The following is a 27010-nucleotide window of genomic DNA, read 5'->3' on the forward strand; positions in this document are numbered from 1 at the left end:
ATAGATGCAAAAATTCTCAACAAAATACTAGCAAATACAGGGAGATCACCTCTGTGCTTTGTGGCCATGAGAGGGGTGGGATAGGGAGGGTGGGAGGGAGGGTGACGCAAGAGGGAAGAGATATGGGAACATATGTATATGTATAACTGATTCACTTTGTTGTAAAGGAGAAACTAACACACTATTGTAAAACAGTTATACTCCAATAAAGACGTTTAAAAAAAATTTATGGTTATTTGAATGCTTACTTTATGCCAGGAACTATCCCAGGAGTTGAGGTTAACATGGTGGAAAAACAGACATGATTCTAGCTGTGAAGACATAGTTGGTAAAGCAGGCCAGATGAAAGACAGCAAGGGGCGATGCTCTCTGTGGCACAAACAAGATACATCTGAAGGCATTGATGTTCGAGATACGCCACCGAACAAGCAGGGAGGTGGACTCGGGTGGGTGCTCAGGCTGTCAGTTCGAAAACCCTCCTCTGGAGTGAAGGACACCCAGCGATGGCTTTCAGACCACCCTGGACCACTCATTTCTTCTGATTACACAGGGTTAGTGGGCATTGTGTCTTCTGTTGCTTAAACTTCATTCTCCTACGTACTTGTACCAACTGGGTAAGATTTACTTGTATCGTAGCTCCCTTCACGTGAAGTGAATCCTTCCCGCCGCAGAAACGCAGAGGATTCTAACACATTCTGGCTATAAACGCCCACGTAGGCGGACGGATGGTTTTATGCATCTTCCTGAACTCAGGTGATAAAAGACCATCTTTCGGGCTGAGCTCTGCATGCGGTCCATTCCATCTAAGGCTTTTGCCTCGTTCTTCCCGCCCAGTCTCTTCTTGGGGCTCAGGGCCCACTTCCATTCCCGGTGGCTGGGCCTTGCATCCATCGCCCAGTTGCTTCCCATAAATCCGTAGGTAGTCAGCAGCCAACGTCGGGAGAGGCAAGCAGCCCTCTCGGGCTGGACCAGCCCTCACTCCCGTGACCCTCGCCCTGTAGTCCAGATTCGGCCTCAACGCTCAGACTCGGCTAGCCCGTCCCTCGGCCCGCGACTCTTCTGCGGCTCCACAACTTTCCACAGGTCGCCTATGCTTTCCGGGTTGCCTGAGCGACGGCGGGGTCCTGAAGGTGGGCGACTTCGCGCCCCACCCCCACCCCGGCCTCCACGACCGTCCAGCCCCGCCCCCGCCCTGCCGGAAGTGGTGGTCCTTTTTCCGGCCCTCCTTCCGGTCCGCTGGCGGGCGGGTGGGCGCGAGCTGCCTAACGACCTTCTGCGCTGAGTGTCGGCGGGAGGCTGCGGCGGCTGCGAGTGGATGGAGGCCTCGGCCCCCGGCCGGGCGCGGCGGGGCTGGCGGCGGTCCCGAGCCGCGGGCTCCCCGCTCTCCCGGGCCGCGGTGGTCCTGGTGTTCTCCGCGCTGGTGCTGCGGGCACCCCCGTCAGGTGAGGCGGCGGAGGGCGGCTCCGGACCGCGGCTCCCGGAGGTTTTTGTGTGTCACGTGCGTCCGCTGACGGGAAAGCCTGTATCACTGGTCCCGCTGTTGAATTTAATAGGAGGGCTGGGTACATTGATGTCGTATAGACTGGCGAGGTCATTCAAACACCCACAGCTCAAGGCTTGAGATTAAATTGGCTGCTAACAAGTCCCTTATCAGCCCCCGGGTCCTTTGCCAGCTTTCCACGACGTACGGGGCTCAGGATTTCAGTGTATTTCGAAATGAGTAGACATCCCGCCGCTTTCTCATTTCCCGTGGTCCTGGAGCTCCATCTATTGGTTTTAGCGATAAAGTACAGGAAAGACTGGGAACTTAAAGTTTTGATATTCTGCTGCCGCCGTTTGTTTCCTCCTTTTGGTTCAGAGATCCGAAATACTTTCTCGTGTTTTCAAAATAGAGTTAAGATGCCGAAGGGAGTGCTTAATTAAACGGTCGTCATTTTACTAGAACGGTTTTGGCTGCGTTATTTTGCGTTCAAGTTTTAGACTTTTTAGAAATAAAGTATCTCCCAGAATTGAATCATAGAAAGCACAAAAGAGGTTTGTTTCAAATACAATTTGTGCAGAAAAGGGGCAATGAAAAAAGAAGCCCTCCAAGAATATAAATGAGGAAGGGCAGCGGAAGTAGACAGGAGACAGGAGGCGAATGGAAAGAAAAGGAGTGAAGAGACATTACAAAATATGCCAAAGTCCAAAGGTCATTCTAGTTTAAGTAGACACTAGCCAATAGCCGTTAATTACCCCGTAGGAGAAGGGTGCTTCTTGACCACGGCCCATGATCTTATGCTAGGTACGACTCTGTGTGTGTGTGTGTGTGTGTGTGTTGTCTTTTGATCCAAGAACAAGATCCGGCCTGAGGATATAAGAAGTAGACTAAGAACGCAGTATCTTAATATGTAAGGTATGAATAGTGAAGCAACATTAATGTAGCGTTTTATAGTTTATACAATAGTCCATTCAGTTCCTACAAAAACTCTAAATCTGGAATTTAGTCTCATTTTGTGGATGAGAAAACTGAAGCTCCTGGAGTTTTAAGTGACTTTCCTGAGACTAGTTGGTGGAAGTTGGGATTTAAATCCAGGTCATCTGACTTTGAATACCATACTCTGCTTTGTTCTGTACCTCCTCTCTGTTAACAACCAAGAGGATTTGGGTCTAAGCTTTATTGCATTAAGTTGCTGCTCCTACCACTTGTGCACACTCCTGTGTCCATCAACATTTACTTGTTCGACGAGGACTGAACAACATCAGAATATATCATATTTAACAGTTATTATTTAATATTTGCTATGGGCAAGGTATAGTGCTTGACGGATTGTTTTTTTCTTGATTAAATCTTTTATTTGCTTGCTGGTTTTTGCAGAGTCAAAGCATGGCTTACAGAGACCTTCCCAGTCTGGCCCTAACTTCCTCTTCTGCTTCCCATCCCTGTGTCCTCCAGGTTTAAGGAACATACTTTTTTCTTCCAGTTTTATTGAAGTGTAAGTGACATACAGCACTGTATAATTTTAAGGTGTACAACATAAGGATTTGACTTACATACATCATGAAGTGATTATCACAGTAAGTTGAGGGAATGTCCATCATCTTATATGGGTACAAAATTAAAGAAATAGAAAAAAAATTTTTTTTCCTGTGTTGAGAACCCTTAGGATTAATTCTTAACAGTTCATATGTAACATACAGCAGTGTTAATTATATTAATCATATGTTTATCATAATAATTTATATTATATGGTTTATTACATGCCAAGTATGTACTTATCTTATAACTAGAAATTTGTACGTTTTGACTGCTACCTACTGAATGGGAGAAGATATTTGCAAAGAATATATCCTATAAGGGTTAATATCCAAAGTATGCAAGCAACTCATATACAGCTCAACATCAAAAAACAACAGTCTAGTTAAAAAATGGGCAGAGGATCTGAATAGACCTTTTTCCAAGGGAAGACATACAGATGGTCAATAGGCACGTGAAAAAGATGCTCAACATCACTAATCATCAGGGAAATGCAAGTCTGAACCACAATGAGATACCATTCTCACACCTGTTAGAATAGCTATTATCAAAAAGGCAACAAATAGCAAGTGCTGGAGAGGCTGTGGAGAAAAGGGAACCCTCCTGCACTGTTGGTGGGAAAGTAAATTGATGCAGCCACCATGGAGAACAGTATGGAGGGTCCTCAAAAAGTTAAAAATAGAGTTACCATATGATCCAACAATATCACTCCTAGGATTTATCTGAAGAAGACAAAAACACTAATTAGAAAAGATATATACACCCCTGTGTTCATTGTAGCATTATTTACTGTAGCCAAGATATGGGAGCAACCTAAGTGCCCATCAATAAATGAATGGATAACGAAGATAATAGGTACATACAGTGGACTCTTACTCAGCCATAAAAAAATAATGAAATCTTGCCATTTGTGACAACATGGATGGACCTAGAGGGTATTATGCTAAGTGAAATAAGAGAAGGACAAATGCCGCATGATTTCACTTATATGTGGAATCTAAAAAAACAAATGAACAAACATATCAAAACATAAACAGAGTTATAGATAGAGGACAAGCGGGTGTTTGCCAAAGGGGAGGGAAGAAGTAGGTGAGGGAGATTAAGCGGTACAAATTTCCAGTTGCAAAATAAATGAGTCACAAGTATGAAATGTACAGTGTGGGGAATATGGTCAATAGCAATGTAATGTCTTTGTATGATGACTTATCATAACTAGACTAACCGTGGTGATCATTTCGAAATGTATAGAAACATCAAAGCACTATGTTGTATAACAGGAACTAACAAAGTGTTGTGGGACAATTATATTTCAAAAACAAACTCATGGAAAAAGAGATCAGATTTGTGGTTACCAGAGGCGGGATTGAGGGGAATTGGATGAAGGCAGTCAAAAGATATTGATTCTCGGTAAGTTGACATAAACACTGATCCTACTACTGAGCTTATAGTCAAATAAAGAAAATTATGTCTGTGCATGAAGAACTGTAATACAACGTAGAGTGAGTGTTGCTGATGATGTACTAAAGAGGTAAGAAATGAGGACAAACAGAAGGTTTGAGGGAGGAGGGACTTGTGATTTGGATCCTGAAGGGTGGGGATTTGGACTTATTGAGAGTATTCTAAGTGGATGTAGAAAAAACTGAAGGTGAGACATAGTAGGGAAAGCGGTGGGTATGTTAATTTCATTGGCGTGTATGAAGGGAGTAGAGCTGGAACAGAGATACCAGATATCAGAGGATATTGATTTATGGCTCCCCTTCAACAAACATCAAATATACTGCGATACTATCCTATTCGAATGTCTTGAAATTTGTAATGAGCCAGATTGTTGATTAATTCTGTTCTTTTTGTTTTTGATAGTTGGATATTTGGCTCAATTACCCAGAGGTATTCACTTGACCCAAGAGTCAATGAAAATAGTGGGATCACCAAATTTTCCAGGTATTAATAAATAGATTTTCAGTATTGTAAGAAAGTAATTGGCATTTGTTTAAATTGTATCAATCTTTTGCAAAAGGCTAGTGTTTCCCAGTTATCCTAGTTTCCTATGGCCCTTTTCCTCTATGGAAATGGATTAAAGTTGTTTCCACAGAGTTAGATTCATATAGTTTAATTCTATTTGCTGTAACTTCTTAAGTATGCAAAAAATAATTATTTCTAAAAGCTATCTAATTAAAGTTGTCTACAGTGTTTTTGCTTGTTATTGTATAATAATTAAACATAATATTAAATGTATGCAGTTCTTTTTTTAAAAACACTTTTTAAAAACATTAATTAATTAATTAATTTTTGGCTTCATTGGGTCTTCGTTGCTGCACGTGGGCTTTCTCTAGTTGGGGCGAGAAGGGGCTACTCTTTGTTGTGGTGCATGGGCTTCTCATTGTGGTGGCTTCCCTTGTGGAGCATGGGCTCTAGGCTCACTGGCTTCAGTAGTTGTGGCATGCGGGCTCAGTAGTTGTGGCTTGCGGGCTCTAGAGCGGAGGCTCAGTAGTTGTGGCGCACAGGCTTAGTTGCTCCGCGGCATGTGGGATCTTCCTGGACCAGGGATTGAACCCGTGTCCCCTGCATTGGCAGGCAGACTCCCACCCACTACGCCACCAGGGAAGTCCCCATATGCAGTTCTTATGCTAAAACTTTTTAAAAATGGGATTTGTATATCATAAAGATTTTGGGTTAATAAGATTTTGCAGTAGTAACATGAGGCATAGCATCTACAACTTTTTTTGTGTATATATATTTTTGAGGTAAATTCACATGCTTTAAAATTCCTCCTGTAAAGTATACAATCGAGTAGTTTTTAGTATATTGACCAGGTTCTGAAACCATCAGCACTATGTAATTCCATAACATTTTCATCACTCTAAAAAGAAACACTGTACCCATTAAGCAGTCATACTCCAGCCCCTGGAAACCAGTAATCTACTTTCTGTCTCCATGAATTTGTCCATTCTGGACATTTCATATAAGTGGAATCATACACTATGTGGTGTTTTGTGTGTGGCTTCTTTCACTTTGTATGATGTTTTCAAGGTTCATTTATGTTACAGAATGTATCATTTATTTTTATGGCTGAATAATATTCCATTGAATGGATATATTACAATTGTGTATCCATCAATTGATGGATATTCAGGAAGTTTCTACTTTTCAGCTATTTTGAACAGTGCTGTTATGAACATTTCTGGACAAGTTTCTGTGTGAACATGTGTTTTCAGTATACCTAGGAGTAAAATTGCTGGGATATATGGTAACTCTACGTTTAACATTTTGAGGAACTGCCAAACAATTTTTCAAGGAACCTGAACAATTGACACCAGAAATTTATGAGTATTCAAATTTCCCAACATCCATATTAACATTTATTATTGTCCATCTTTTAAAATTTTAGCCATCCTAGTGTATGTGAAGTGGATTCTCATTGTGCTTTTTATTTGCATTTCCCTAATGACTAGTGATGTGGAACCTCTTTTCATGTGTTTATTGACCATTTGGATGTCTTCTTTACAGAAATGCCTGTTCAAATCCTTTACCCAATTTTTAATTTGGCTGTCTTTTATATTACTGAGATGGAAGAGTTTTTTTTTTTTTAATATGTTCTGGATACTAGACCCTTATCAGATGTTGGATTTGCAAATATTTTCTTCTATTCTATGGATTGTGTTTTCATCTCTTGATAGTGTTCTTTAAAGCACACATTTTAAACTTTGATAAAGTCTGATTTCTATTTTTTCTTTTGTACTGGTCCTTTAGGAGTCATGTATCAGAAGTGATTGCTTAATCAGCAGCCACAAAGTGCTACTCCTACGTTTTCTTAAAAGAATTTCATAGTTTTAGTGCTTTTATTTAGATCTTTGATCCATTTTGAATTAATTTTTGCATATTGTATGCAGTAGGGATCAAAATTCATTCTTTTGCATGTGGATATCCACTTGTTCCAGCATCATTTGTTTAAGAAACTTTTCCTTCTCTAGCGAATGTCTTGGTGCTCTTGTTGAACAGCAGTTTGCCATAGATGTATGAGTTTTTTTTATGGACTCCAAATTCTATTCCTTTGATATATATGTCTTTCCTTACACTAGTACCACACTGTCTTGATTGCTGTTGCTTTATAATAAGTTTTGAAACTATCAAGTGTGAGTACTTCAAATTTGCTCTTTTTCAAGATTGTTTTGGCTATTCTGGGTCCTTTGAAATTTCGTGTTATTCTAGAATCAGCTTTGGCAATTTTTGGAATAAAAGCTCATTGGGATTTTTATAGGGATTGCATTGAATCTGTTGATCAATTTTGGGAGTATTACCACCTTCATGCTCTACAGTCTTCCAATTCATAAACATGGAGTGTCTTTTCGTTTATTTAGGTGTTCTTTATTTTCCTTCAATGATGTTTTACAGTTTTCAGTGTATGAGTCTTCTTGTACTACTTTTGTTAAATGTATCCCTAAATATTTTATTCTTTTTGATGCTACTGTAAATAGAATGTTTTTATCAATTTAGTGTTTGGATTGCTCATTGCTATTGTACAGAAATACAATTGAGATTTGCAAATGGATATTGTATTCTGTCTTCTTGCCGAATCATTTATAGCTCTAATTTTTTAAATGGGGGGGAGGGGGAGTTAGTCCTTAAAATTTCCTGTATATAATATCATGTCATCTGCAAATGGAGGTAGTTTTATTTCTTCTTTTACAATCTGCCTATTTTTCCTTGCTAGTTACTCCAGGTAAAACCGCCAGTTCAATATTGATGTTAACAGATATCTTTGTTTTGTTCCTGACCTTGGGGCCCTGGGAAAGATTTCAGTTTTCGCCATTAAGTATTATGTTAGCTGTGAATTTTTGTAGATGCCCTTTATCAGATTAAGAGAGTTCCTTCTGTTCCTAGTTTGTTGAGTGCTTTTATTGTGAAAGGGTATTGGATTTTGTCAAATGATTTTTCTGCGTATATTGAGAGGATCAGTGGTTTTTGTCCATTTTTCTATTGATATGATAAGGTATTACAATGATTGATTTTTGTATTTTGAACTAGCCTTGCATTTCTGCAATGAATCTGAGTTGATTATGATGTATAATCCTTCTTCATGTTGCTGGATTTGGTTGCTAGTATTTTGAAGATTATCATGTACATATTCATAAGGAAAAGTGGTCTGTAGATTTCTCGTGTTGTCTTTGTCTGATTTTGGTTTTACGGCAATAGTGGCTTCATAAAATGAGTGGGAGTGTGTTCTCTCCTCTTCTATTTTTTTGGAAGTTTGTGAGGTATTGTTAATTCTACTTGTTTTGTAGTGTTCACAAGTGAATTCAACTGGTGCTGGGCTTTTCCTTGTGGGAAGTTTTTTTTGTTTTTTTTGTTTTTTTTGTTTTTTGCGGTATGCGGGCCTCTCACTGTTGTGGCCTCTCCCATTGCGGAGCACAGGCTCCGGACGTGCAGGCTCAGCGGCCATGGCTCACGGGCCTAGCCACTCCGCGGCATGTGGGATCTTCCCGGACCGGAGCACGAACCCATGTCCCCTGCATCGGCAGGCGGACTCTCAACCACTGCACCACCAGGGAAGCCTGGAAGTTTTTTTTATTATTCAATCACTTTACTTGTTTTAGGTCTATTCAAACTTTCTATTTCATTATGGTTTCTGATGAGAAGTAAGCTAATTTTATTGAGGACCATATTAGGTAATGAGTTGCTTCTGTCTTGCTGCTTTCAAGATTCTTTGTTTCTGGGTTTTCACAGTTGATTATGATGTGCCTAAGGTGTGGATCTCTTTGACTGTTTCCTAGTTTGAGTTCATTGGGCTTGTCTGATGTGTGGATTCATGTTTTTCATCAATTTTGGGAAGTTTTTGCTATTATTTCTTCAAATATTCTTTCTGGCTCTTTCTCTCCACTTTTCCATGGGACTTTTATGCATATACTGGCATGCCTGATGGTTTTCCAAAGTTCTCTGAGTACTGTTGATTTATCTTCACTTATCTTTCTATTTTTCTTTTTCTCAGATTGGATAAATCCCACATTGATGTAACATAAAGTTTGCTGATTCTTTCTTCTGTCTGTTGAGATTTGTTATTGATTCTTTACTGTGAATTTTCATTTGTTATTGTACTTTTTAATCCGGAATTTCTCTTTGGATCTTTTTAAATACTTTCTATCCCTTTATTGATAGTTTCTATTTGGAGAGACATCATTTTCATACTTTTTTAGTACTTTAGGCATGATGTTCTTTGATGATATTTAAAATAACTGATTTAAAGCCTTTGTCCAGTAACTCCAAAATTTGGCTTCCCTCAGGGACAATTTCTATTGGTTGCTTTTTTTGCTGCCTATGACTATACTTTCTTGGTTTTTTGCATGACTCATATTTTTGGTTGAAAACTGGACTTTCTAGGGAATATTATATAGTACTCTGGAAATCAGATTCTTCCCCCTTTCTAGGTATTTATGTAGTTGCTTTTTGTTGTACAGGCATACTCAGAGATATTGCAGGTTCAGTTACAGGCCACTACAATAAAGCGAGTATCACAATAAAGTAAGGCACATGCATTTTTTTGGTTTCCCAGTGCCTATAAAAGTTATGTTTACATTGTACTGCAGTCTATTAAGTGTGCAATAACATTTGGTTAAAAACCAATGTATGTACCTTAATTAAAAAATACTTTATTGCTAAAAAATGCTAACCATCATCTGAAACTCAGTATTGCTATAAACCATTGATGGTAAAAAATGCAAAATCTGTGAGGTACAGTAAAATGAAGTACAGTTAAAATGAGGTATTCCTATAGCATTTGTTTAGCATTTTACTTTTCTGAACTAATTCTCTTTAAATGCTGTATTCTTTGTCATGTGTGGCCACTGAAGTCTTTGCTTAGTTAGCTTAGTTAGGCTAATTGTTCAACAGAGATTTCATTAAACACCGGAACCAGTTAGTCTCCTAATATTTTCTGAGAATCCTTGTGAGCTTGTCATGGCTTACTTTAAACATTTAGCCAGGCAGTTGACAGCTCCACCATATCCTTCACTTTCTGCTGTACAGAGGCTCAATTTCAGCCAGAGGTGAGAACTTTAAGGCCTCTCATTCTTTACCGAGCATGCCCAGTCTTGGCCACGTGGCCTACTTTGTGCATGCACATGCCCTTCTATCTTCCTAGGAACGTGTCAGAAATTTTCAAAGCTCCCACTGACATGTCATTACCCAGCTTTTCCTCTTAAGCTTTTGGTTAAGCTGATGTTTACTCCCACTGCTTCAGGCATTTACAAAGTTAAGTGGCAAGCTCTAGTTGTTTTTGACAAAGACTCTTGGGGAAAAGGCTTTTTACAGTGGATGTGCTCCAAGTTAGGTCATGTAAAGATAGCTTTGTGCATAGTGTCTTCCAGGACACTGCCAGAATGGTGAAATAATGACAATTCCCTGGGAAGGAGGCACTGAAGTCCATCTAACCCCATCTGCCCCTCTAGTGGCTACCAGGCTGCTGGTTCTAATGGGAATACAGCAACTTAAAGTGCTACAAGCTCACTGTTTTTACCAGGTGTATTTGCTAGGGCTACCATAAAAAATTACCACAGACCTGGCAGGTTAAACAACAGAAATGTGTTGTCTCACAGTTTTGGAGGACAGAAGTCCAATCATGGAGGCTTGGGTGGGTCCTTCTAAGGGCAGCAGAGCAAGGACCTGTTCCAGTTCTCCTTCCTTGGCTTGGAGACGGCCATCTTCTCCCTATATCTCTTCACATTGTTTTCCTCTGTGTTTGTCTGTGTGTCCAAATTTCCCCTGTTTATAAAGACACCAGTCATACTGGATTTGGGCCTACCCTGATGACCTCATTTTAACTTGGTTACTTCTATAAAAACTCTATCTCCAAATAAGTTCACTTTCTGGGGAACTGGGAATTAGGACTTAAACATATGACTTTAGGGAGAAGCATAATTCAGGCCATGACACCGAGATTCAGTTGTTTTTCCTGAGTACATTTTCCCTGGGTGCTGTAAGTCTTTGATTAATTTCCAGAGTTCTGAAAATGTTGATTCTAACAATATGTGCCATTTTCTTATTACCTTGATGAAGGGGATGATTTTTGGAGTTCTTTACTCTGCCATTTTCACTGATACCACAACTTTTATCACAGCTTTTGTTTTAGAACTACAGCTTTCAAACCTAAATTATAAAACAGTCATATATAACTAACTTTTCTTTTTATTGGATGTACTTAAATTTATCCTTAAAATGAATTAACATTTCAGTTAAGAAAAACAACTGAATCTCAGTGTGATGGACTGAATCATCCTTCTCCCTAAAATCATATGTTTGAGTCCTAATCCTCAGTTCCCCAGAAAGTGAACTTATTTGGAGACAGCATCTTTATAGAAGTAATCAAGTTAAAATGAGGTCATTAGGGTAGACCCAAATCCAATATGACTGGTGTCTTTACAAAAGGGCCAGTAAGTCGTGCTGAGGAATGACATGTTAATACAATAAGCGTTTATTAAAAGTAGAAAAAAGAAGAAACATTTAAACTGAGGTGAGTAGGATATAAAATGAGGAGAAATTAATGAAAGAGACCAGAGAAGAATAATAGATTGAATGGAACCACAAGCTGTCTTTGGAGCAATTAGTAGACAGAGTTTTGGTAATTGTTTCACAAGAGAATAATGAAAGTACAAAAATATTATGAATAAATTAAGATATGGTGAGATTTAAAAATCAGAACTTAGTATTCTGAATGATTTTATATAATAAACTTACAGTGAATAACTCTACTAAAATATAAGTTTCTAAAACAGACTTGATTATTACTTAGTAAACTAATAATTAAATTCTCCAGATTGTTAATCAGAAATTTGTTTTGCTTCTTCCTCCCTTGCCAAAAAATAAATACCAGGCTATATAGTTTCCAAGGACAAAAACACTTTACATATTCTTTCAGAGAAAATTTCTAGAAGGAAATCTGCCTAATTCATTTTCTGTGGCTATTATAATCTTAGATGCCTAACTTAATAGTGCTAAACACTAAATAACAAATTTGTACTGAAATTGGAAAAAGGCAAAGGATAATGTAAGAAAATTATATACAGTTACATTTATGAATATAGGTGCAAGTGTCCCAGGAAAACAAATTACCAAGAATTGAGGGGAACTTTCTTAACCTAAGTAAGGGTAGCTATCTAAAAGCTACATTCAATAAACATGATGTTGTATGGTTAAAGTTTAGAGACAGTTTCTTTAAAGTTAAGGAGAATTTTGATTCTCATAGAAACAATTTTTATTTTACTGGAACACAAAAGTCTTAGTATATGGTTGATTAGTGAAGTGTTGCCATGGGATTCCTGAGGAGTTTCTAGAAGCTTTTCTAAAAGCTTTCTTATGAGTAAATGCGAAACAATTGAATCTTTACTGTGTTCCTTTTGTATCTCCTAGAGAATACTATTTTTGCTTGTTTAATGAGCAGTGCTCTAAATTTTAAAGCAAAGTGGGAAAAATGCTTAATAATTAAAATCAATCAAAGCACATATTTGTCAATTTTTAAATCACATTACAATTTTAAAATTCATACACTGTGTTACATCATTGTGAGTAATGTATTGTTCCCTAATCTAAACAAATCTATCTTGTCAGTTTCTTTCAGGTTTGGTTTCTTTGCCAAACAGATGAAGTATAGATATAGAATTATCTTAATACTTTGTAATTAAAATAATTTTATGACAACAAAGTAAGTTGGTATATGAACTCTGAATAAAAAGACCAATGCATAATGCTGAGATTAAGATACACTCGCACATGCAAATAAAATAAGTGTGTTTTTGAAAGTTAGTTATATGGAATGCAATTAAATTTAGTTCTTACCAAGCAATAGTAATAATCCAAAGAAAACTTGTGAAAACATGTAACCCAGACTACAAAAATGTAAGCCATTATAGATCGTGAACGAACATAAAATATTATTGGAACATTTTAATATTTATTTTCAGTGAAAGTGTATGTTATGCTCCATCAAAAGAGTCCACATGTGTTATGTGTAACCCAACGACTGCGAAATTCTGAACTCATAGACCCATCATTCCAGTGGCATGGGCCGAAAGGAAAAATCATTTCAGGTGGGCTTCTGTTTCAGTTGTTATAATTAAAAATTATATGTATGAAGTGTACTCAGAACAAAAATAATATTTGTATCTCATATACATTTATGTATTAGCTCACTTCTTTTTCTTGTGATTTCTTTTTGGAGTTAGAATCTAACAATGTAGATGGCATGACCATTTTTTCCAGATCTTAATTTGAGATAGAGACACACTGGATGATTAAACTGGAGAATTCTCTAAGCATCCATATTTCAAAAAATTTTCCTTTTTTATTGTAAAATTCATAAAATCATTTTGGTTACCTCAGTTAGACTTTTGTTAGCAAAGTATGTATGAAGAAGCAAATATGATTCTGGCTTTTGTTAAAAATACAAATGAGCACTTTGAGCTCTAGGTTTAAAACTCTGGTTTTGTTTGTTTTATACAGCCCCACTTAGGGACAACTTGAGACTTTATTAGTAGTTACGATTTTATATTTTTTATCTTATATTCCACTCTGATTAAAATCCTGACCAGACAGTATGGATTATATTTGAATTTAACCTAAATATTAATATCCATTTTGAAAAAACTGACTAAATTTAACATTCAGTATTTTAGTATGAAAAAGCTTTTAAATATACTGTGTGGTTTGGCAGTAGCTGTGTAATAATATGTTACTGATGCTGTGCTTACGAAAGAGGAATTTTAGTACTCCGGTACTCATCCAGAGGAGAGGATGGACTTGAGATACATCTGAATAGTAGCCTTATAGTTTTCAGATTTTTGAGAAAACAAGGTCTTATTCTCATGAAGGTACGTTTTTCCACATAGAGATTACTATTGGTATGATTGATTTGATCAACATTTTCTCCATTCAACTTCTTATTTTGTTATTTTGAAATGCCCATCTTACTTGTATTCTGATATCTCATTTGCTAAAAGCTGATTTGTTTTTGCAGTGTAGTTTAAAAAATATCAATTAGCTTAGCTGTTTTTGTTTTCAGCCTTGCTGAAAATTCAGATAATGAATTTTCATCCTAAATATCTGTTCAAGGAAGTACCTTTTGCATACCTTCTGTGGAAGTTTTTCTTTATTGCTTTATTCACCCTGTTTTCTTTCTCTCTCTTTTCCTTCCCTCCCTCCCTTCCTCCCTTCTTCCCTCTGTTCCTTCCTTCCTTCCTTCTTCTCCTTTTTTTCCCTTATTGGTGTTTTGAGATAGTGCTTGTGGATGAAAACCTACAGGTTTATTTTGTAGACCTGGATGGAGGAAAGCAGTATATTCATACAAAGACTTGCTCAAGAAACATTCATAAGAAATATTTATTTTTTAACATGTTTTAATTCATGTTTTATATAGTTGAACAATCTAAGTTGTACATTGCTATAATATTTATGTTGATTCTAAAATAGCTCAAGGTTTAAAGAGTTACTTCACTCTTTAGGTTAGGTGGTATGTCTCCAAAATGAATTACTCGGCTCTAGGTGAGTGACTACCTGGTGGCTGCCATTGTGCCCAGCTTTGCAGGAGGTACACAGAGCAGCGTGACCTCTGCCTGGCTGCAGTACTAGAGTGTAGGAGGGGGTCAGCAGAGGTCAGGGACAGAGGTCCTGAGAGGCTAGGCAGTTAATATAAATCAGCGAAGGGGGCCAGGAGTAAAGGTATCCAATATTGAAAATAAAATCAATCTTTATTTTTATTGCTTTCTAATAGCAAGTAATATAATGCAAGCATGTATATTAAATATATTTTACATTTGTTATTAAAACTGTGAGTTCAAAAACAGAAGCATTTAAGTATTGATTTGTTGTGTTGTAATTTGTTACTCCTTTGATTTGAAAATTGAGATGTGAAACGTGCTCTTCTCTGAGATGCCAGGCCAGGTCTTGCAGCTTGTATTGCAAAGTATAATATGTAAGTGAATTTTGAATCCTTTAACTAGAAGTGACATTTTATATTACTCACTTTCATAATGGAAAACAGATGTTCAAAAACGTAACTGTTTCCAGGTAAGGATAAAATCATATAGATGCAATGGTTTTGTATTTATAAAGACTATTCTCAGAAAATCCTGGTATTCGGACATCATGATTACAGTTGTGTTTTCAGTGCAGTGTCACATCATAGTTCACTGTCTGCCAGCTTTAAAGCTCAGTACTATCACTGTAATTGCAGAGGGACGTGGAAAATGTCTAATTTTATTAAAGCTTGAAAAACAGAGAAGCTTTTTGGACTCTAGGTTAAACTACACTGTACTTTTGTTATCTTTTTATGGATATTCCAAAGATGGTTCCCCTACAGGTGAACCAAAGAAACAGGTAGTTACGTACTTGCACCTCCCTTTGGAGAGAAGCATCCAGGTTGTTTAGATGGTTGTACAGTGTGGAGGCCAAGTCTTAGACTTGCTAGGCTCTCTTCCTCTCACCCCCACTGCCGCCCTCTTCTGTCTGTCTGTCTTCCAATATTTTTGGTTTACAAAGGTAAACCATTTATTGCAGCAAGCCCTGTACCTCTTACTTCAACCCTAATACCATTCTGATGAATTAGCTCTTTTTGGTGTGTGGACTTTCCCACTTTTTTAAATGTTCACACAAACCTAGATAAGTGCACACACACACACACACACATACACATGTTGAGCTTTACCCTGTAACTGCATCCTTATTATGTTTTTTAAAAAATGACATCATAGATTATATCTTACTCTACCTTAATATTTTTATTATGAAGCATCTGATAAATACAAATCTGTATAACAGATATGTAAGTTATGAAGCATAATAAAACAGACATTCTTGAGCTTGCTATAGAAGCCATGACTTATCATGACTTTGAACCTTATCATGACTGTTGAACCTTCTAACGTTGAAAAATCCCATTCTTCTGTCCCCAACCCCTCTTAGGTAAACATTATCCTGAACTTTTACAATATTATTCCTTAGCTTTTCTTTATGCATTTACTACGTGTATGAATACACACGCACAAATACATACATATATCTATGTATGTGTGTATTCATACACGTAGTAAATGCACGTATTTAAATATATATAAATATAGGTATACATGTATGGATATATTTTGCAAGCATATTTTTACTTTAGTGTTTTTATTTTGAATTTTATGAAAATAATCAACACGTATACTTTTATCACGTAGCAGATTCTGTTCTAAGCAATTTACATATACTAAGCATTTAAGTTTCACAACAGCTCTTTGCAGTAAGTACAGTCATCTTCTCCCTTTTATATGTGGAAAACAGGCATTGAGAGAACAAGGTACTTTCCTGAAGTCAGGTGCCTTTGAAGTCTGCTTCAGAGTTCACAGATAATAATCTAAATGAGGTAGGACTAGGATTTTCCCTTCTCACCATTTTGTGACTTTTTGTAGTTTGTGTCTTTCAAGGAATTTGTCCAACTTAGATTTTTTTCAACTTGTCGAATTTATGTGCATAGTTTGTGATATTTTCTTGTTATCTTTTTGATATATCCAGGATCTCTATGATATGCTCTTGTTCACTCCTGGTATTGGATTGGATGTCTTTCCTCTTTCATTTTGGTCTCTCTGGCTACAGGGTTAACAATTTTATCAGTCATTTCAAGGGACCAGCTTTTGAGTTATTTTTCTTTAGTATTTTTCTGTTTTCAGTTTCATTGATTTCTGGCTTTATTATTTCCTTTCTGTTTGCTTTGGGTAAAGTTTGCTTATCTTTTTCTTTTGCTGGTTGTAGAATTCTGGATTGGCAGTTTTTTTCTTTCAGCATTCCAAAGGTGGCATTCTGTATTCTTTTTGCTTGCATAGTTTCTTCTGAGAAGGCTGCTATAAAATAGTCCTTATCCCCCTGTAGGCAGTGTGCCATATTTTTCTGATTAATTTCAAGATTTTTTCTTTCCCTTTCACTTTCAGTGATTTGAATACTAAATGCATTTTTTTTTGGTTATTTGTATTATTCTGCTTGGTGTTCTATAAGCTTATTGGATCTGTAGTTTTGGTTTGTCATTAATTTTTGAAAATTGTTGGCCATTGTATCTTCCAGTATTTCTTCTGCTTCATCCTGTCTCTCTGCTCCTTCTGAGATTTCTATCACCCTTATGTAACACTGTTTGAAATTGTTCCATAGCTCTTGGATTCATTCTTCTTGGTGTTGTTTTGCTTTTGTTATTGTTGTTGCTTTTTCTCTTTGGGTGAATTTCTTTTGATCTGTCTTCAAGTCGTTGATTCTTTTCTTAGCTGTGTCAAGCCTCTTTATGAGCTCATTGAAGGAAGACTTCATCTGTGTTACTGTGTTCTTTTTTTATAGTTTTTGTTTTTTTGGTGTGGTTTTAGTTCTAACATTTCCATTTGATTATTTCTTATGGTTTCAGACTCTGCTGAAATCACCTATCTGATCTTGCATGCTTTCTGCATTTTCCATTAAATTATTTAATACATTATTCATAGTTATTTTAAACTAACTGCCTGATACTTCTGACATCTGTGTCATTGCTTGGCATTTTGGAAATGTGCCATTTCTTACCCTTCTGTATGCTTCTTAATTTTTTAAGAACATCTTGAATAAGATAGTAAATATTGTGATAATTATTTTTATATTTAAGATGAACACTTTTTAAAATATTAAGCCTTTAATATTGGGAGTTTGTGTTAAACTAGTCAGGAATTGTCTGGCTTTGATATTGGTTATTGCTGTGGTTACTGAAAACTTATTTTTCTCCATTGCCTCATCTTTGGCTTTGGTTTCTCCTTTTTTGCTTTCTCTAGAGAGAATCTTTCTTGCAGCTCTCCTAGCTTGATTTCACTGCATTTTTGCTGGACTCTTATTAGTGATGGGCAGTTGGGAGAGAGGGGCAGTCTCTAGTGTTCAGATTCAGCATTAGTCTTTGGCAGGTGTGGTGTCACTGGATCTTGTGGGTGTGGCCTTTAGAAGTGCTTCAGCCTGTCTGCCAGCTTTAGTGTCGGCCTAGTACTTCTTGCTGACTTCCTCAAGAATGAGTTTTTTTTCTTCCTGTTTCCTTCCCTAGTGGTAACATGTTTCCACAGTTACCACTAGGGAAGTGACCATTTTTGTTTCTTCTCCCTTGTAGGTTAAAGCATTGCTCCTCACCAGGAGGTAGGGGAAATGGGCAAGGGTGGAGTTTTGGCAGGGCTGCCGGCCCCCTCCTCTAGCCAGTACCCTGTGGGAATCTTGCTCAGGGTTCCCCTGATCTTCCTTTGAACACCCAAAGGTTTTCATGAAGGTAAAGCCTGTAAGAGGGTGCAGCTGCCTCTGCACTGCCCCTGCCCCCATCTGTGGTCCTCGGAGGCTTCACATGCTCACACTGGACAGCACTTGGCTTTTAGCAATTTATTGAAAACTTTTAGCCAGATGTTCTTAGACCATTGAAGCAAATGCTTAGGTCTAGGTTCTACCTGCAGGCCCTGTTCATTCCTGGTTTTCAGGGTTACTGGTTGCCCTACCTGCCTCATTTGTTTGATGGGTTCAAGAAAATGTGTTGGTTGACAGTTTGTCTCTCTTTTTCCTTATTGTTGTATGATGTTGTTGTTCTTATAGTCACTCTCCATATCTGAGCAGAAACCAAAGGTATAAACCTGTTTTTAAAAATAAGTTGTAATGAAATGGTGCTTAAATTTTGCCATATAATTTTAGAGCTCTAAGGCATGTGCTTCTAGAAATCTAATCCAACTCTGAATTTTTAGATGATCAAGCTGAGTTCTAGAGAAAGAAGTCCTGACTTCAGTTTAATTATTTATTGACTGTCTGCTGTTGTATGAGTTTTATAGTGATATCTTATAGTGATATGCCTTGGCATCCTGAAATTCCCATTTAAACTTAGTTTTGTAAAAGTCTGTTTGTTAAGTGGTATTTGTTAAGTGGGTTCTTCTCTTGGCTATGAAATCATCTGGGTATCTTTTCAAAGTATGCTACTTTTAAATTTTTTAAAATAAGAAGGTAGCCAGAGAGTGTTTTCTTACAAATTGTTATGATACTAGATTTTCTGGCTGTCATAATATTTAACATTGTAGTAGGCATTCAAATATATATTAATACACTTATTAATGCTTCTGGTTTGGGAAATTTTATTTCAAATTTTTACCAGGGAATACATAGCTTCATTGCTGACATGATATTCTAAAATTTCTTTACAATTTGTGGGCACCTTTTATCATATTACTAAGATGTATCTGTGCCTCCTGAAATATATGTATAGCAAACACTTGAAAACCTCTTAATCTGTTCTAAAAAAGAGACAACATGTTATGATAAATATGTACTCTTTCATCAAAAGATATTCATGAAGAAATAGGCAGTACAATAGAATTGTATTCTAAATTTATATCACATTTTTCAGCTTTATCCAGGATATAGAAATGGGAGTTCTCAAGGCATAATGCTCTGTGTAAATCCCTTGAGTGTGGGTATATCCATCTATTCATTTCTCCTTCAGTATCTGAAACGGGGCTTTGCATGTGCTAGAAACTCAACAAATTGTTAGTGAAAAAATTAATAATGAAAATTTCTTCACTAAGAACATTCATCTTTTGTCTTATTTTGAAACAATAAATTTCTTCAAAATAAATTTCAACTTGACAGTTATAGGCAATAAATTATTTTCTTAAAATAGAAAAAGATGAGTATTTATTAAGATAATATTTTCAATTCTAATGAATAGTTTATTAAATTATTGAATGAGTTTTAATATCTAATAATTTTTTCTAATGCAAACCCGTGGTTATGAACTTTGAGAGTAACCATTTTTAATTGCTTAATGATTTATAGCTTTTTCAAGTACTTTAACATTTCTTGTATTATTCAAAAACAATTCTATGAGATATATTATCATATATTATGATTCTTTGTTGTGCAAATGAAGGAGCTAGACTTCAGAAAGATTAAGTGATTATCCCCAGTTACACAGTTTATGAGAAAGAAAGGCACACCTCAAAGCCAAGTCCTAACCCTCTAAATCAGACTTCTTTCCCATTACACAACTTGGCTCTCTCCCAGTGTGGTACTTAAGTGATGCTGAAGTGACAAGGGACCTTATGTCCAAGTTCTGGCTCCCAGCACTGCAGTTCTGATTGTGCGACTTCGGGTGTCAAGTGATCCAGTCTCCTGTTTTCTTTCTTCTGCAACCCTCACGGTTGTAATCCAAATTTTGCCAAGTACCTTGTGTAATGACAACAAATCCCTAGGTGTTTGTGATTATATGGAGTTAGCCTTCGTTCTGGCCACACTGTTTTATCCCTTTCATATACATTTTTTATGCTTAATGAGAGCATAACTCATCAGTAAGGTATTTATATGCATATATACAAATATAATTACTTGATAGTATGTATAAGTATATACCATATTATATGTATATGAGTACTGATGGTGCCATTTCAGTGCGACAGGCAGATCAGGAGCACATCATGTATGTGTGATTGTTAGTCTCTTACCACTTAGGCAGCCACACACTTGATGAACTCTGGTTAGTGAAATTCTGACACTAAGAAGTTCATCCTGGCACCCACTGTCAAGAACCACCAGACACAATGACTATGTCCCCGACTCCTTCAATGATTCTGTAGGTAAATTTGGATGGTTTTTCTCTGTTAAGAAAATATTTCGTTATTTTATCTCAGTCTCATGTAATTTAAGCTACTGATCACTGTATCTTGTTCCTCTGTTAGAAAACAGCACCGCACAAGTGACCTCCACAGGAAGCCTTGTACTCCAGAACTTCGAGGAGAGCATGAGTGGGGTTTACACGTGTTTTCTGGAGTATAAAACTACTGTGGAAGAAGTCGTTAAAAATCTCCAACTGAAATATGTTATATATGGTAAGAAGGGATTTTGGTTGTATTTTAACATTTCTTAATGTTTTCAAATATTTACATATTTTAACAGGTTTGTTTTAAAGGGATTTTATTATGTTTAGTCTCTCTTAATTAAAGAAAAATTTCTGCCTGCCTATATTTTGTGAAGTGCTTTGTAAGGGGTTAGTGGTAAGGGAAGATCTTTTTTCTTCAGGGGAATGTTGACAAGTACAGATCAATTTAAGACAGTGCATAAAAACAGGGTGGTATGGAAATCGTGTTTTCAGAGAATGAGCATGATATTGTACTCTGTACTGCTTTTAAATTCCGAGTATCCTCTTGATGGTGCACTGCCATCCCCGTGAACAGGAGCATAAATTGCCACTGTATTAAAACCCCTTTCCAAAAGTAGCTTGATCTGTTGAGGTCTGAGACTGGAGAGGTGAGTTGGTCGTGGAGTGGCCAGGAGAAGAGCCTGAGTGAAAGTTCCATCTCACTGCTGGGACCCACGCATGGAGACAGAGTCAGGGTCTTCAAGGCTGTCCATGTCTCACCTCCAGAGCTTCTGAATATGTTACCCTACAGTAGCAGGTTTTGCAGGTGTAATTAAGATCTTGAGAAGGGGAGACTCTCCTGAATTACTAGCGTGGGCCCAGTGCAGTCACAGGGGTCCTTAAAGAGGAAGGCAGGACAGCCAAAGGCAGAAAAAGGAGACGTGGCAGTGAAAGGAGAGGGTGGGGTAGGGTCCACAAGCCAAGGAGGTGTCAGGTCTCCGGAGCCTGGCACTTCCAGAGCGAATGTACCTTGATTCCAACCTTGCAAGACTCACTTTGGACGTCTGATCTCCACAACTGTGAGATAATACATTTGTGTTATTTTAAGCCACGAGGTTTGTGGCTTAAGAAGTTAATATACCATTGGAAGCAATAGGATGCTCATGCAGCATTGTTTTCACAGCTGGGATGCAGAACAAATGGCAGAATTATTAATGGTTTCCTGATCATTTTTATACACTAAAAAACGGTGTTCCATATATCCAAAGAAAGGCATAATTTTCATGAGAAATTATATTAACTTTGTTAGGCAAATAATTTGTTTAAACTTTGTAATCAGTCACATTTCATTTTTGTTATAGTTTTTCCTGTAATATATGATATGTGTTATTTCATATAGTTTATAACAAATATACTTTGAAATCTCTCATAAGGGTATATTCACATAAGCTAACAAGTATAACAGTGCCTAAAATGAATGCTGGTTTATAGTAATGAAAATGATAGCTAATATTTACCAAGCATTTATGCTGTGTTTTTACGTGTAATTATAATAATAACAGCAAAACACATATATTGCTTATTTTTGCAAGGCTGTTTTTTTGAAATGCTTTATTTATATTCAACTTATTTAATTCTCACAACAAACCTGTACAGTAGGTACTGCAATTTTCTGTGTTGTCGAGATGAGGAGACTGCGGCACCGAGTGGGTTAGGTGACCTGCCCAAGGCCACACAGTTAGAATGTGGGACTCAGATTTGAATCTAGGGATTCTCATTCTAGAGTTAGTATTTTTATCTCTCTTGATATCCTACTGTGCCCCACTGTTATACCAGTGGCAGCAGGATGACACATCATTTAATAAACTGATTTTGGAGACCTGCTATTTTTGTGCTTAAAAAAATCATGTAAGTCATTCTGTTTCACTCTACGGATCCACTTTAGTCTTTCCAATGCCACATGGTATTCCAGATTTTGCTTGCACATTCCTCAGTTGATGATCGTTTCGTGTGTTTCAGATTTTCCCTGCCTCAAACAGCAGTGTGTGGAACCTTGAAATAAGTCCTTCAGTCTCTTCCTCCCTGAGTCCCTCTGTGCGTGTCTCTGTGTATGAGTCCCTCGCTCATCGATCTGTTTGTAAACACACACACACACACACACACACACACACACACACGTATTCTTGTATTATAGATGTTAAATTGTTAGTATTTCGCTGAGGTGATTCTGTAAGGTAATATCTTCTACAAGGTTTTCACAGTGTTATTTTGATAATTCTGCTAGTTGCCCTGCGAAGAGTGTACAGTTTGTATCCCCTCCACAGTACACGAGAACCTCATTACCTAAAATGCCCTTAGTATACTGTATCTTGAATTGTTGCTAATGTAATAGGTTAATAATGGTATTTCATGGCTTTAATGTTTATTTTTTGGTCATTGATGAGGTTTTTTGAGTTTTGCTATTTGCGTGGGCTGTGAACAAAAGTTTTGCTTTTGTTGCTTTTACTTTTGGTGTTGGATTAAAAAATTTATCTCTAAGACAGTAAGTCAAAGAGCTTACTGCCTGTGTTTTCTGCTAGAAGTTTTATGGTTTTGGGTCTTACATTCAAGTCTTTAATCAATTTTGAGTTGATTTTTGTGTATGGTGTAAGACAGTGGTTACATTCTTTTGCATGTGGCTGGCCAGTTCTCCCAACACCGTTTACTGAAGAGACTGTCTATTCCCCATTGTATATTTTTGGCTCCTTTGTTGTAAATTAATTGATCATATATGTATGGGTTTATTTCTGGGCTCTCTGTGTGTTACATTGATCTGTGTGTCTGGTTGTATGCCAATACCACATTGTGTTAATTATTGTAGCTTTGTAATATAGCTTGAAATCAGGGAGCATGATGCCTCCAGCTTTGTTCTTTTTTCTCAGCATTGCTTTGGCTATTTGTGGTCTTTTGTGGTTCCATACAAATTTCTGATAGTTTTATTTCTGTGAAAAATGCCATTGGAATTTTGATAGTGATTGCATTGGAGCTGTAGATTGCTTTGTGTAGTATTTAACATTTTAACAATATTAATTCTTCCAATCCATGAGCACAGAATATCTTTCCATTTATTTGTTTCTTCTTCTATTTCTTTTCTTAATGTCTTATAGTTTCCAATATTTTTACAGAGCCAGAGTTTTCAATTCAATGAAGTGTGATTTATTAAATTTGCTTGTTAGTCATGTTTTTGTTGTCAAGTCTAAGAATTCTTTGCCTAGCCATAGGCAAATATTTTCTCCTCTTTTGTGATAGTTTTGCTTAACATGATGCAGTTTCAGTTAATTTTTGTGTAAGGTGTGAGGTTTAATAACTTTCATTAGGATATCCAATTGCTCCAGCATGATTTCTTGAAGTGTTTTTGTATCTTTGTCAACAGTAAGTTGAGAATATTTGTGTGGGTCTATTTCTGGGTTTTCTAATTTCTTCCATTGATCTATGGGGTTTGTTCCTCTGCCAGTGCCACTGTGTGGATCACTGTAACTATGTAGAAACCCTCAGTACCAGGTAGAGTGATTCCTTCCACTATTCTTTATCAAAATGTTTTTCTTTTTTAGGACCCACCCCTTTCCTTATATATTTTAGAATAATCCTATACGTATCTACAGTGTATGCTGCTGGAATTTTGATGGGAATTGCATTCAATCGATAGATAAATTTGGGGGATGTTTGCCATCTCTCTCTGTCTTTTTTTTTGGCCATGCCATGAGGCATGTGAAATCTTAGTTCCCTGACCAGGGATTGAACATGTGCCCCCTGCAGTGGAAGCTGGACTGCCAGGGAATTCCCTCTTTCATCTCTATATACATGCTTTCTTTTTTTTTTTTTTTTTTTTTGTGGTATGCGGGCCTCCCTCTGCCGTGGCCTCTCCCGTTGCGGAGCACAGGCTCCGGACGCGCAGGCTCAGCAGCCATGGCTCACGGGCCCAGCCGCTCCGCGGCACGTGGGATCCTCCCAGACCGGGGCGCGAACCCGGTTCCCCTGCATCGGCAGGCGGACGCGCAACCACTGCGCCACCAGGGCAGCCCCTATGCATGCTTTCTTAAGTGTATACCTAAGTATGTTATTTTGGGCTTTTTTTGCACAATTGTAAATTATGTTAGATTTCAAATTTTGGATTCCACAGGTTTATTGCTAATATATAGAAAAGCAATTTATAAAAAATAAGAAAAATACCCATTTGTTTGCTCATCCATAAGAAGCAACTCCTCATTTATTCAAGTTTTATCATGAGATTGCAGCAATTCAGTCACATATTCAAGTTCTACTTATAATTCTGTGAAAATACCAAAATATGATACAAAGACACAAAGTGAGCAAATGCTGCAGAAAAAAATGGCACTGATAGGCTTGCTTAACGTAGGGTTGCCACAAACCTTCAATTTGTAAAAATGCAATATCTGCTAAGCACAATAATGTGGAGCACAACAAAATGAGACGTACTGTAAAAAAAAAAGTGGTTTATTATTTGTGTCTTGATCTAGAATTAAGAAAAAATGTTTGTAGATTCTTTGTGAGACTGTCATGTCATATGTACATAGGGACAGTTTTGTTTCTTTTCAATCGTATGCCTCTTATTTTTCTTTTTTTATTGGGGACACTAGGGCTTCTGGTACTGTGTTGAATAAGAATGGTGAGAACAAATATCCTTGCCTTCTTTGTAATATTAGGGGGAATCATCCAGTCTTTTACTATTAAATGTGGTGTTAGATTGGGTTTTACATAGATGCCTTTTATTAGGTTGAGGAAGTTTCCTTCCATTCCACGTTTGTTGATATTTAATTTTTTATTGTGAAAGGATGTTGGATTTTGTCAAGTGATTCTTCTGCATTAATTGAGATAATCATGTTTTTAATTTTCTGTTTTATTGATATGGTATATTGCATTCATTGATTTTCAAGTGTTGAACCAAGCTTGGTTCCTGGGATAAAATCCCACTTGGTCATGATGTATAATGCTTTCAGTATACTGATAGATTCATTTTGCTGGAATGTTGTTGAGAATTTTTGCATCTATATTCATATGAGATATTGGTCTGTAGTTCTGTTTTCTTGTGATATCATTTTTATCTGGTTTTGCTTTCATGATAATACTGAGCATGACTTGGGAATTTTTTCTTTCTCTTCTGACTTTGGAAGAATTCATTAAGAATTGTTAATATTTCTTTAAATGTTTGGTAGAATTCATGAGTGAAAACATCTGGGCTTGGGTTTTTCTTCCTGGATAGTTATTTTTTCTGATTACTAATTTAATCTCTTTGCTTGGTATAGCTCTATTCATATAGTCTATTTTTTCTTGAGTCAGTTTCAGTAGTGTCTTTTAGAGGTTTTTCTATTTCATCTAAGTTATCTAATTTATTGGCATACAGGTTTTTATAGTATCCCTTTATAATTCTTTTTATTTCTGTAAGGTCAGTAATACTGCCTCCTTTTTTATTGACGATTTTGTTAATTTGAGTCCTCTCTTTTTTTCTTGGTCACTCTAGCTAAAGATTTAGAAATTTTGTTGATATCTTCAAATAACTATGTTTTTGTTTCATTGATTCTATTGTTTTTCTATTTTCTATATCATTTATCTCTGCTCTCATTTTTATTATTTCTTTCCCTCTGCTTGATTTAAGGTTAGTTTTCTCTTTCTTTCCTAGTGTCATAAGGTAAAAATTTCAATTACTGATTAGAGATCACATTATATTTTATATATATAATTTCCCACAATGTACTGCTTTAGCTGCATTCCATAGGTTATGGTTTTTTTTTCAATTTATATCAAGTTTTTTTTTCTAACTTCTCTTTTGATTTCTTCTTTGACACATTGGTTACTTAGAATTATGTTTAATTTCCACACATTTGTGAGTTTTTCAAATTTTTTCTGTTACTCTAATTTTATTACATTGTGGTCAAAGAAAATACTTTGTATTATTTCAGTCCTTTAAAATTTATTGTGATTTGTGGCTTAAAATAGTCTCCATCCTTGAGAATGTGCCACAGCACTTGAGAAGAATGTATATTCTGCTGCTGCCAGGTGGAGTGGTCTGTAGATGACTTTTGTGTATATTTGGTTTCGGCATTATTCAAGTCTTCTGTTTCCTTGTTGATCTTCTGCCTAGTTGTTTCATTCATTATTGGAAGTCTCCAAGCAATATTTTGAATTGTTTTTATCATTATTTAATGATATAATCATTATCATATAATCAAAATGATTATTTCTTTTATCATTTCTGTCAGTTTTTACTTCATTTTGGTGCTTTGCTCTTAGGTGTGTGTATGTTTATAATTGTTCTCTCTTCCTGATAGGTTGTCTATTTTTATTATAAAAAAAGTTACCCTTTAGCTATAGTAGCGTTT

General features: G+C 36.7%; 1 protein-coding gene across 1 annotated transcript in view; it reads left to right on the forward strand.

Annotated features, from left to right (window-relative positions):
* Positions 1-1307: 1307 nt before the first annotated feature.
* ZPBP (zona pellucida binding protein) overlaps positions 1308-27010 on the forward strand; it is a 99012-nt gene continuing 73309 nt past the window's right edge. The window contains exons 1-4 of the mRNA XM_024115072.1: positions 1308-1442; positions 4877-4957; positions 12967-13092; positions 20734-20883. Of these exons, the coding sequence (XP_023970840.1) occupies positions 1316-1442; positions 4877-4957; positions 12967-13092; positions 20734-20883 (484 nt within the window). The 5' untranslated portion in view covers positions 1308-1315. The remainder of the gene's footprint in view (positions 1443-4876; positions 4958-12966; positions 13093-20733; positions 20884-27010) is intronic.

Source organism: Physeter macrocephalus, chromosome 5 (genome assembly GCF_002837175.3).
Source record: "Physeter macrocephalus isolate SW-GA chromosome 5, ASM283717v5, whole genome shotgun sequence".
Classification (NCBI taxonomy): Eukaryota; Metazoa; Chordata; class Mammalia; order Artiodactyla; family Physeteridae; genus Physeter; species Physeter macrocephalus.